The 12,879-nt window shown below is 36.6% G+C and overlaps 1 protein-coding gene and 1 long non-coding RNA gene across 10 annotated transcripts in view; one reads left to right on the forward strand and one right to left on the reverse strand.

Moving 5' to 3' along the window:
- The window catches only part of DTNB (dystrobrevin beta), a 445,692-nt gene that overhangs the window by 93,049 nt on the left and 339,764 nt on the right, over nucleotides 1–12,879 (reverse strand). For all 9 annotated transcript variants that reach the window (XM_077152324.1, XM_077152325.1, XM_077152323.1 and 6 more), the window contains one exon: nucleotides 11,568–11,655. In XM_077152324.1, coding sequence (XP_077008439.1) covers nucleotides 11,568–11,655 — 88 coding nt within the window. The remainder of the gene's footprint in view (nucleotides 1–11,567; nucleotides 11,656–12,879) is intronic.
- The window catches only part of LOC143676964 (uncharacterized), a 58,143-nt gene that overhangs the window by 32,208 nt on the left and 13,056 nt on the right, over nucleotides 1–12,879 (forward strand). The window lies entirely within an intron of this gene.

Genomic DNA, 12,879 nt, shown 5'->3' on the forward strand with positions numbered 1-12,879 from the left:
ACAGTTTAAGGACCTCACAGTTCTGGGTGGGATTGCAGCCAGTCCAGCCTGTCAAGACTGGGGTATGCTGTGTGTCTGGTCACTGATGTGGACCCAGCAGTTGTTCTGTACTGTTCCTTGCTATTTACTAGCTGTTCTGGAGGACGAACTAAATCCTGCACCTCACTAAGCCACCATCTTGGCTTATCTCAAATTCTATCAATTTTTGCTTCATATATTTTGTGGCTCTGCTGTAGTGTGCATATATGTTTACAATCATCATATTTCCTTGCTGGATTGAACCTTTTTATCAATATGCAACATCCTACTTTGTCTCTTGTAAACTTTTAAAACTGTTTTGTCTGAGAATCTAGCTTCTCCAGCTTTTTTTTTTAATTAACGTTTACATGGAATATCTTTTTCTACCCTTTTACTTTCAATCTCTTTATGTCTTTGTACACTCACTTTAGGTGCCCTGTCAACAGCATATGTATGGCTCATGCTTTTTTATCTAGTCTGCTAATCTCTGTCTTTTAATAAGGGGTTTAATCTATTGACATTTAAGGTAATAACTGAGAAGAAAGAATTTACTTCGCCATTTCACTGTTTGCTTTCTGTATGTCTTAAGTTTGTACACTTTTTTATTTTGTTTTTCAATTATTTCATTACTGCCACTTTTTATATTAAGATATTTTTTTCCCTACAGTGTATCATTTTCTCTATATTTTGTAGTTTATTTACTTAGTGGTTGCTTTTTTAAATACAATGAACATCTTAAACTAACAGCAACATAATTCAACTAGTACTAATCTAATTCAGTAGTATACAAATTCTCTATTCCCATGTGTGCTGGTTTGAAAGGATTTAAGTACCCTAGAAAAGCCACGTTTTAATCCTAATCCCATTTTGTAAAGGCAGCTATTTCTTCTAATCCCTATTCAGCACTGCATGTTTAAAATTTTAATTAGATCAACTCCCTGGAGATGTGACTCAATCCATAATAGTTGCTAAACTGGATTAAGTGGGGATATGTCTCCACCCATTTGGTTGGATCTTGATTAGTTTACTGGAATCCTATAAAAAGGAAGCATTTTGGAGAATGCAGGAGATTCGGAGAGAGCAGAGAAGAACAACAGAGTCACGAGAAAGCTATAACAGAGAATGCTGCAGAACCATGAAGCAGAGAGTCCACCAGTCAGCAACTTTTGGAGATGAAGAAGGAGAATGCTTCCCAGGGAGCCAGAGAGGAAGCTAGCAGATGATGCCATGGTCATCATGTGCTTTCCAGATGAGAAGAGAAACCCTGAACTTCACTGGCCTTCTTGAATCAAAGTATCCTTTTCTGGATGCCTTAGATTGGATATTTCTATAGACTTGCTCTAATTGTGACATTTCCACAGCCTATGTCAACTTGCAACTTATTAAATTCCCCCCTTTTAAAAAGCCATTCCATTTCTGGTATATGATATTCTGGCAGCTAGCAAACTAGAACAGATTTTGGTACCAGGAGTGGGGTGCTGCGGCAGTTTGCAAATACAAACATGATGGAATGGCTTTTTGAATGGATAATGGGAAGATTTTGGAGGAGTTATGAGGAGCTTGATAGGGAAGGCCTGGAATGCTTTGAAGAAACTGTTGGTAGGAATGTGGACTCTAAAGATACTTCTGATAAGGCCTTAGTCAGAAATGAGGCACGTGTTATTTCAAACTGGAAGGAAGGTGACACTTGTCTTAAAATAGCAGTAATCTGGCAAAGTTGACTAATGGCTTTGGCTGGAAGGCAAATGTTAAAAGCCATGAACTTAGATTTTTAGCAGAAGAGATTTCCTAATTAAATATGGGAAGTGCAGCCTGATTCCTCCTCACACCTTATAGTGAAATGTGACAGGAAAGAGATCAGCTGAGAACTGAACTCTTGAGTACAAAGAAACCAGAAATTAATGTTCTGGGAAATTCTGTGCTTCCAGGATGGGAGACCCCAGAGAGTGGTGCCCCTTGTGAGGATTTGGACAAATGTGGAACCAGCCAGCCATTTCAGAGAAAGCCAGGACTAGACATGGAGCTATCCAGGAAGGACTTGAGGAAATTCCTTATGTCTGATGGGCATAATCAGAGGCTACTGCATAGAAAGCCAATGAGAGTATTGGAGGATAATAAAAAGAATCACTGCCAGTCAGGACTGAGGAGAACAGAGAAGGGACGCACTGGAGGAAAAATAACTTCAGAGGCAAAACCATGGAGGCTGGGGTCTGAAGTCAAGAAGCCTCGGGCCAGGAGAGTGGATGCACCCAAGCACATGGAGAGGGTGAGTTTTCCCTGAAGGCAGAGGGTGGGCCTTCCACCTCATTCCAGTGGAAGAATCAAACTATTTGAGGCTTTGGAGAGGGTTAAGCACATTCCTTGGGGTTTGGGGAGAGTCTGGCTGCCACCACATGGTGAGGTTGAACGTGTGCCCTGGAATGGAAGAGAGTCTGGGTGCAGCCCTGATCCTTGGAGAGGGTGGGGCCAAGAAAAAGGTAGTTTCCCCAGTGTCTCCCAAGGTTGTGTTTGGAGGGAGGAAGGCCTTTGCATAGGCCCTTGGGAAGGGTGGGACTGCGGCTTTCTAAAGCCTCCAAAATAAATGACTCTCAGACTCTGAAATCAAATGAACTTTGCCCAGGTTTTCAAAACTGTATGGGTCCAGTGACCTCTGTGTTCCTTCCTCCCTATGGAAATGGGTATATGTATCCTATGACTGTTCCTCCTTTGTATGTTGGCAACAAATAACTTGTTTTGAGTTTCACAGGTTCAGAGCCAGAGAATTTTGCCTTAGAACAGACCATCCCTGTAACTACCTTTGATAAGAGTTTGTACTGTTTCTAATTTGTATTTCATTTGTATTGCTACTGAAATGATTTAAGGATTTCTGATATTGTGATGGAATTAATATATTTTGATTATGGGAAAAACTTGTCTTTTTTTAGGGTCCAGAGGGTGGAAAGCGCCAGTTTGAAAGGATGTATGTACCTTAGAAAAGCCATGTTTTAATCCTAATCCCATTTTGTAAAGGCAGCCATTTGAAACTGTAATTAGATCATCTACCTGGAGACGTGACTCAATCAAGAATGGCTGTTAAACTGGATTAGGTGGAGATGTGTCTCTACCCATTTGGGTGGGTCTTGATTAGTTTACTGGAATCCTATAAAAGAGGAAACATTTTGGAGAATGTAGGAGATACAGAGAGAGCAGAGAAGAACAACAGAGCCAAGAGAAAGCCACAACAGAGAACGCTGTAGACCCATGAAACAGAGAGTCCACCAGCCAGTGACTTTGGAGACGAAGAAGGAAAACGCCTCCCAGAGAGCCAGAGAGGAAGCTAGCAGATGACACTGTGTTTGACATGTGCCTTTCCAGATGAGAGAGGAACCCTGAACTTCATCGGCCTTCTTGAATCAAGCTATCTTTCCCTGGATGCCTTAGACTGGACATTTCTATAGACTTGCTTTAATTGTGACATTTCCACAGCTTAAAAACTGTTAACTTGCAACTTATTAAATTCCCCCTTTTTAAAAGCCATTCCATTTCTGGTATATCACATTCCGGCAGCTAGCAAACCAGAACACCATGTTTCCTGAAGATGACTATATAATGATACAGCTTTTGCAATGTGACTGTGTGATTGTGAAAACCTTGTGTCTGATGCTCCTTTTATCTATGGTATGGACAGATGAATAAAACATATGGATTAAAAATAAATAAATAATAGGGGGAACAAATGTTAAAATTAAAAAATAAATATATTGGAAAAGAAAAAAGAAATTCTTCTTAGCTCTCATACTATCATGTTACTTATGTTCATATTATATAATTGTGAAGAAATTCACTAGCTCATTAAATAATTAAATGCTGTTTGTGCCCCCCCAAAGATTCTCTGTTGAGAGTTGATTTCTCTAAGGACTTTAAATATGTCATCCTACTGTCTTCAGACTTCCATGTTTTTTGTTTGTTTGTTTGTTTGTTTTTGACAGAGTACCCCAAAGGGCAAATTCCATGCTTTTTGATGAGAAATCTGCAGTTAATCTTATTGGGGTTCCCTTGTTTGTGCCAAGTCCATTCTCTCTTGCTACTTTCAAAATCTCTGTCTTTGGATTCGGACAATTTCACTGTTAAGTGTTTTGGTGTAGAACTCTTAGATTCTATCCTGTTTGGAATTCATGGAGCCTCCTGGATGTACATATGCATATCTTTAATCAGATTTGGGAAGTTTTGGGCCATTATTTCTTCAAATACTTTTTCTGTCCCCTTTTCTCTCTCTTGTCCTTCTGGGCCTCCAATTGTTATATGTTGGTATGCTTGATGGTGTCCCACAGGTCCTTCAGGCTCTGTTCACTTGTCTTCATTAATTTTTCATTTTGCTCCTCGCACTGATAATTTCTATAATCTTATCTTCAGGTTCACTGATCTTTTCTGTTGCCCATCCAAATCTGCTGTTGAATCCTTCCACTGAATTTTTTTTATTTCAATTACTGCTTTTTTTGCAGCTCCACAATTTCAGTTTTTCCTTTAATAATTTCTATTTCTTTGTTTTGTTTGGATACTTTCCTAATTTCTTCTATTTCTTTGTATATAGATTTCTTCAGCTCATTTAACATACTTAAGATGGTCAACTTAAAGTCTTTGAGTAATAGTTCCAATGTATGTGTTCCCTCAGGGATGGTTTCTGGAAAATTCAGTTTTTTTCCTGCGACGAGGCCAAACTTTCATGTTTCTTTCTGCATTTTATAATTTTTTGTTGCTGTTGAGAATGAGACATCTTGAATATTGTATTACTGTAACTCTGAAAATCTAGTTCTCCCACTCCTTTGGGATCGCAAGGGTTGGTTTTGTTTTGTTTTGGTGTTGTTAAGGGCTGGGATCATCAATTTGTGACTTTTCCAAACAAATTTTGCTCCCAAACGGGGAATGGAAAGTAATAAGGAGGAAAAAAAATTAATTACTGCCTCTTTAAGAATCCTTTGTCACTCTTCCATGAGTGGAGTTGAAACAATGGCCTCCCTCAGAGCTGGCCCACAGACATCTGAAGTAGCCGATCAATAATCTGACCCCTGGATTTTGGAAGACTAGGTTCTTATTGGTCATGTTGGCACTGGCAGGTTGCCCCAGGAGCCTGGACTGTAGTTCCTATTGCTGCCTGCCACATGGTCGAGTGAAGGAAGATGAAAGCCATCGCATGGAGGGTGAAATTCAATGGTATATAATGCAATTTACCAGCCTCTTCCTCCTGCTCTTCCCTGGATGCTGTACAGTGTTCCACTAGATTCTAGAGTTCCAAAATAATTGATTCAGACAGTTTCTGCCAGTTCAATAGTTGTTTTTGTAGAGGGACTGATTCCTAGAGCTTCCTATTCTGCTATCTTCCCAGAGTCCTCCTCTATTCTGTTGTTTTGGCTTCAGATCATTCCTCCTATCATCTCACTGTTTGTTTCTAGGTTTGATTTCCTTCTGAACTCCAACCTTTAGTAGTTAACTCTCAGTAGTTAGTCCTAACTTCACTGCTCACAAACTATGTAACCCCGGGTAGTTTCTTTATGATTCTGAGGCTTAGTTTTTTCATAAGATTGTTTTTTGAAGAATAAGTAGCTATTATATGCAAAATACTTAGCATAATGACTGATACACAGTAATGATTAAACAAAGTACAGGTATTTAGTATTCTTTTAGTATGACTCTTACTGTAACATTTCTCAATCTTTTGGGAAATATATATATGATATATAAAGGATATATATATATATTCTTTACTGTCAACAGTTTACCTAGTTAGTTTCAGTACATTAAATATACTATTCAGTTTTCTTTTATCTTCCACCGCTGTTGTGTTTGAGAAATCTAATAGTCCTTCATAGGTAATATGATATCTTCTCTGGTTGTCTTTTGAGAATCGTGTCTTTGTATTCTGCAGTGTCACTGTTATATGTCTAGGTGTGGAATTATTTGTATTTATCCATTATAGGACTCATGGTGATGTTTCAATCTAAGGATTCATATCTTTAATCAATTATGGAAATGTCTCAGCCATTAATTCTTTAAATATTTTCTAACCCTAATTCTGTTTTTCTTTTCTTTGGAATTTCAATTAGATGAATGTTGGTTTCTTAGTCCAGCTTCCATTTCTGTAAGCCTATATAAAATTTTCCATTTCTCTGTGTTGCATTTTGGAGAATTTTCTTACATGTATTTTCTAGTTCTAATTCTCTCTTCAGATGTGTATGCTCTGACACTAAACATCCATTAGTTTATTCTTAAAATATTTTTATTGAAAAATCTTAACAAACATTCCCCCTTTTGGTCAAGAAGGCTTTCTCAATTCAATGACACCAGATCCCAGCTCATGCTAGGAGTCCTGTCCCACATTGCCAGGGAGAGTTACACCCCTGGAAATCATGTCTCATGTGGGGGAGGTCACTGAGTTCCCCCGCCGAGTTCATCCTCTAGGTTTTAATTTCAATAACTTGTTGTATTTCAAATGTATAAATTTTATTTGCTTTAAATTCTGGTCTTTTTAGATAGTCTTTGCTCATGATTTTAACTCCTTTTAAGTCTTTCAAAATTTTAAACAGAGTCATTTTATAGCCAATAATTCTAATATTTGAAAGTCATTGAGGGTCTAATTTTGCTCCTGCTGATTCTTCTTCAGACTAATGGATCCTCATGTCTCATAATGTTTAGTTGGACTTTTTCTGTGGGATTACTACTGGGCCTTATTTGAGGATGTTTATATTGTACTTCTTCTAGATGCCTTTAGGTTACTTTTATGTTAAAATCCCAACTTGGTGCTTCTCAGAGGATGAAGTAGTGTAAATGCACCCAACAAAAGTGTGGACAAGCCTGAGGTTATAAATTCTCAGGGAAGTCTTCTTTCACCCCTATACTGTTCCAACAGAAGGAGGAGATCCATAAGCTTCCTTATCTTATCTCTGGGCTGGTAGATGGTCTTCTCTATACCGTACCTTCACCTAGGGAGCTAGCTTAATGGGAGAGCCTCATTTTCAACTCTATACTTTGTACATGCCCTCTGTACCTTATGACAATTAAAACCCAATTAACAGCAGCTGCAGGAACTGTAGCACTTGAGCTGCTTTGGTTTCCAGTTCCTTTTCAGTTCCCAAAAGATAGAAGCCTCTTCCATTTATTTTTAAATCCCAATTCAGGTAATACTTCCTCAAGGTAACTATTGAGGAACTTATGCTCCGTATAGATCAGGCACCTGCTATACACTGTTAAGCTTCCTGTATTTTTCCTCCATTGCACTTATCATAATTTGTAGTTATGTGTTTAGCAGTGTGATTTGTTTAATATTTGTCTCTTCCACTAGACTGTTAGTTCCATTAGGCAAGAATCATTTGTTTACCATAGTATCCAATTTGGCACAACACAGAAACAGAACACATATTTGCTGAATGTATAAACTGAATTTCTTTGTGCAGAGTTAGTGGTAGGCATGAACATGTTCATAGCCCTCTGATGAAGTAAAGGACTAAAAACAGAGAAGGAAATGAGGAAATGTTTTATTATGAATTACTTCAAAAGTAAAAGAAATGTAACGTAAATCCCTGGATAACCACATACTATGTCAACCAAACCCTTACACCTTCACTATTCTTAGCTACTTTTCCTTTTAATTAAGATGTAATTTACATAGAGTGAAATGCTTGGATCTTAAGTGTACCTTTCACTTAGTTTTGAAAAACATATACACTTATGTATTCCACCTCCCTGTTAAAATTTCTATCAATTCAGAGTTTCCTCGTCTCTGTTCAATATTTCCATCAACAGATTTCCAATGGCATAAGTTCGTTTTGCCTATCTTCAAATTTCACATAAATGGAATTAAACAGTATGTGCTTTTTTGTGTCTGGCTTCTTTCAATCATCACAATGTTTTTGAGATTCAACCACTGTAGTTCATAGGACATTCTTGAATGTCCTATTCAAGAATATTCATGAACTACATGAAAGTAGTTCATTCTTTTCTTTTGGTGGGAAGTATTGCACTGTATGAATATAATACACTTTGTTTACCCACTCCAGTCTTGATAAGTATCTAGGCTGCTGCCAGAATAGAACTGCTATGAACATTCTTGAATGAAGTTTTTTGACACACGTTTTCATTTCTATTGGATAAATACTTAGAAGGAGAATTTCTGAGTGAGAGGACAAATGTACGTTTACCTCTATAAGAAACTGATAAATCATTTCACAAGCCATCAGCAATGTATGAAACTTCTGATTGCTCCACGTTCTGCCTAATATTTGGGTTGTCTTTTTTTTTTCTTTCATTTTAGTCATTCTAGTTACTGTGTAGTAGTATCTTATTGTAGTTTTAATTGGCACTTTCTTGATGACTGACACCAAGTACTTCTTCCATGCACTTACTGGCTATTTGTATATCTTCTTTTGGGAAGCGTCTGTTCAAACCTTTTGTCTGTTTTTAAAAACTGGGTCAATAATTTTATTACTGAGTTACAGGAATTCTTTATGTAGTCCAGATAAAGTTTTTTGTAAGACATGTGTGAATATTTTCTTCCAGGCTGTAGCTTGCCAGTTAATTTCCTAATAATTTTTATGAGCAGATTTTGTTTTTTATAAAGTACAATTTATGAATTTAAGTGGTTTATGATTTCTGTATCTTCTCTAAGAATCTTTGTTTACTTCAAGATCATGAGATAATCTATGCTTTTATCATGTAGTGTTGTGGTTTTAGCAAATATGTTTAAGTTTATGATGCATAACAAACTGATTTCTGTGAATGGTATGAAGAGTCAAGGTTATTTTTTCTTCCATATGGATACTCAGTTGTTCCAGGAGCATTTGTTGAAAGGATTCCCTTTTCTGATTGAATTGCTGTGGTGCTCATACTGAAAGTCATCTAATGTCATATCCATGGGTCTATTTTAAGGATACTCTACTTGGCTACCTTTGTTTACTTGTCTGCTCTTTTGCCAATATCTCACTGTCTTAATTACTGTAGTTTTAAAGTAAGTCTTGGAAGTTAGGTGGGGTTAACTCCTCCAAATTTGTTCTTCTCTTCGAAAACCGTTTTAGATATTCTATGTCTTTAGGTTTGGTTCACCAGTTTCCACAAAAAAGCCTGTTGGGATTTTGATTGGTATTGAATCTACAGATCACCTTGGGAACATTTATCATCTTAACAATATTGACTCTTTCAATCTATGAATATGGTATACCTCTCCATTTATTTAGATTTTCTTTAATTTCTCTTAGCAAAGTTTTGTAGTTTCTAGTCTTGGACATTTTTCATTAAATTTATCCATAAATATTTGATCTTTTTTTGCATGGACAGGCTCCAGGAATTGAACCTGGGCCTCCAGTTTGGCAGGCGAGAATTCATGCTACTGAGCCACTACTGCACTGCCCAATAAGTATTTGATGTTTTTTAACAGTATAGTAAATATTTTTCTTAAATTTTATTTTCTAATTGTTCATTGCTAGTATACAGAAATATTATTTTCATATACTGACTTTGTATCTTGTGAAACTGCTAAATTCACCTATCTGTTCTGGTAGTGTTCTGTAAATTCCTCAAGACTTTCTATACACAATACATCATCTGCAAATAAAGACAAATTCACATTTTCCTTTCCAATATTTATGTTCTTTTTTTCTTGTCATGTAGCATTGACTAGACATTCAATACATTTTTTTATCATCACAATCAACTTTTGTTTCTTTCTTGTGAAAAATAAGATGTATACAAAAAAAAGCAATAAATTTCAAAGCACACTGCAACAATTAGTTGTAAAACCAATTTCAGAGTTGGATATGGGTTATAATTCTACAATTTTAGGTTTTTACTTCTAGCTGCTCTAAGATACCAATACAATTTTGAATAGAGGTGGTTACAAGACAACTTTGTCTTATTCCCAATATTAGGGGGAAAAGTTCCAATATTTACCTATTAGATGTGATATTAGCTTTTTGTAGGCTCTCTTCATTAGGTTTCAGAAGCTTCCTTCTACTTCTAGATTGTTGAGAATTTTTATCACAAATGCATTTTGTCAAATGCATTATTTTTCTGTGTGTATTGAAATGACCTTATAATTTTCTTCTTTAATCTGTTAATATGGAGAATTACATTGGTTAATTTATATATATTAAATAGTTTTGCATTGCTAGCATAGCTCTCCCTTAATCATGCAGCATTATCCTTTTTACTTTTGCTGTATTCAATTTGTTATTTTGTCTTTGCATCTTTGTTCATGATAGAAAATGGCCAGTAAATCTTTTTTTGTAATGTTCTTGTCTGGTTTTGGTATCAGGCTACAGTGGTCTTATAAAATGAATTGAAAAGTATTCTATCTTCCTCTATTTTATGAGAATTTGTGTAGGACTGATATTATTTCTTCCTTAAGTCTTTGTAGCATTCAGTGGTTAAGCCATCTGGGCTTGTTGTCTTCTTTGTGAAAGTCAATTATGAATTCAATTTCTTTAACACATAAGGGACTGTGTTGGTTTGAAAAGATTATGTACCCTAGAAAAGCCATGTTTTAATGCTGATCCATCTGGTGAAGGCAGCCATTTATTTTAATCCCTATTCAGTGCCATAGGTTAGAAACTTGATTAGATTATCTCCACAGAGATGTGATGTGTCCAGTTGCGGATATTAACCTTTGATTAGAGGGAGGTGTGACTCCACCCATTTCAGGTGGGTCTTGATTCGTTTACTGGAATCCTTTAAAAGAGGAAACATTTTGAAAAAGCTTCAGAGTCACGAGAACCAAGAGGGCTCACACAGTCAGAGACCTTTGGAGATAAAGAATGAAAATGCCCGTGGGAGAGTTTCATGAAACAAGAAGCCTGGAGTGGAAGCTAGCAGATGTCGCCATGTTTGCCATGTGCCTTTCTAGCTATAAGAGAAACCCTGAACGTCATTGGCTTTCTCGAACCAAGGCATCTTTCCCTCAATGCCTTAGATTGGATATTTCTAAAGCCTGACTTTAATTTGGACATTTTCACAGGCTTAGAACTGTAAACTTGCAACTTAATAAATTCCCCCTTTTAAAAGCTGTTCTGTTTCTGATATATCACATTCCAGCAGTTAGCAAACTAGAACAGGGACTATTTAGATTTTCTATTTGTCCTTGTGTCAATTTTGGTAATCTGTGTCTTTCAAAGAATTTGTCTATTTCATCTATAATGTCAAATGTATTAGCAAAAATCTGTTCATAATATTTCCTTATCATCCTTATAATGTCTGTAGGATCTGTAGTGATGCCCCACTTTCATTCCTTATATTGGTATTAGTGTTTTTTCTCTTATTCTTGATCAGTCTTAAAAGGGATTTATCAATATTATTAATACTTTTAAAGAACCAAATTCTAGCTTTGTTGATTATCTCTTCTTGTTTCACTTTTAAAAGAAACAGAACATAATAGATAAAACTAAAGATTCTTGCAATTCCCTCCATAAACCTAATTCCCTCCTTTCATCACAGTGGTACCGATTCTCCTGAGTTTTGTGCATACCATTCCCCTACCCTTTGTATACTGAAGTACAATGCTACTCCACTAGAATCCTGTCTTTACTCACCATGTTTCCTGCTTCTGCAGCCAGCCGGGCAGCATAGCGAGCAATAAGCCGATGTTCCTCATCTAGTCGGCTAGGACTGTCCAGGACACTGCCAAGGAGATAAAAATCCAACAGGTATCTATTAAACATCCCTTCTTGTGCCTCCACTCTTAAAAAGAAGAAGTGGGGGGGGGGCTTTTTTTAAAAGAATGGTAGAGGCTTGGGTTATAGATAGTGGTGGTCTTTTGAGACAAAAGTGTGTTTACAGAGATGATGGAGCCATGTGTGCCATTTCTCTTTAGCATCACATCTCCACGGTTCCAAGGCCATCAGAGGAGGCACTTCTTTTTTAAAACAAGGACTGTGATAAGTCGGGGCACCCACAAAACCTGAGACAGAGATTTCAACCCAAATGTTTTGAAAAAAAAAAAACCATGACTTTTGGACATAGGTGCTGAATTTTAAAAGACCAAAGGAAAACTAAAGCATCATGACAAATGGAAGGCTGACAAAAAGTATACTTAAAATCAGCTGAGCAAAAGTGGGGAATCCTGGCCAGGGAAGGCCCAACATAACGTAAAGTTGGAAAAGACTCCATACTATCAAGTATTCCCTTTCAATGTCTCTTTATTTTCTTTTATTATGTACATTCTAAAACTGTAATCCCACCTTGGTGTGAATTAGGAAGAGTGCCAACTCTCTAAACATTTAAAGACCCACTTAGGTGGTATATCAGATAATGTGACATGTGGAAGAAAATAAGAGTTCTTATGTAGTAGGTCAGCTTTATATATCTGATATTGATATGGAATTTCTGACCCCAAGGTCAGGGCTGAGCTATAATATTTGTACTTTGACAGTATGTACCTGGAAATAAGGGAATAAGGGAATTATCCTTATCTTTTAAATAAACAACAAGAAAAATGGAGCTCTGTATGGAAACAGAAAAATAAAGCCAACATAATCCATAACATTATCACAGCCTAAGAAACAAGTCCTAAAGTGGCTTATTTTGGTTATTTGCCAAGGGATACAATAGGTTCTTTTGTGCAAGAATCCTATTTCTCCATCACATTCTACCTCCCTAGAAGGGTTAATCCTATTTGTTATTCAGACCCTAATGTGGGTAACATTGCTGGTTTAATTGGCTATGCTTTCTAGCCAGAAACTAGAACCTTCTGTCAATGAGAGGTTTTAAGGTCAATGAAAATTATTTTAGAGAAATTAGAAAGATTCCTTATTCTTCTGCTTCAGCTTTCATTTTTCGAATTAGTTAGCCTGGAAATTTCTTCCATGAAGTGTAAAATCAGTTCTTTTGACTCCAACAGCAAGA

The sequence above is a fragment of the Tamandua tetradactyla genome, chromosome 3 (assembly GCF_023851605.1).
Source record: "Tamandua tetradactyla isolate mTamTet1 chromosome 3, mTamTet1.pri, whole genome shotgun sequence".
Taxonomy (NCBI): Eukaryota; Metazoa; Chordata; class Mammalia; order Pilosa; family Myrmecophagidae; genus Tamandua; species Tamandua tetradactyla.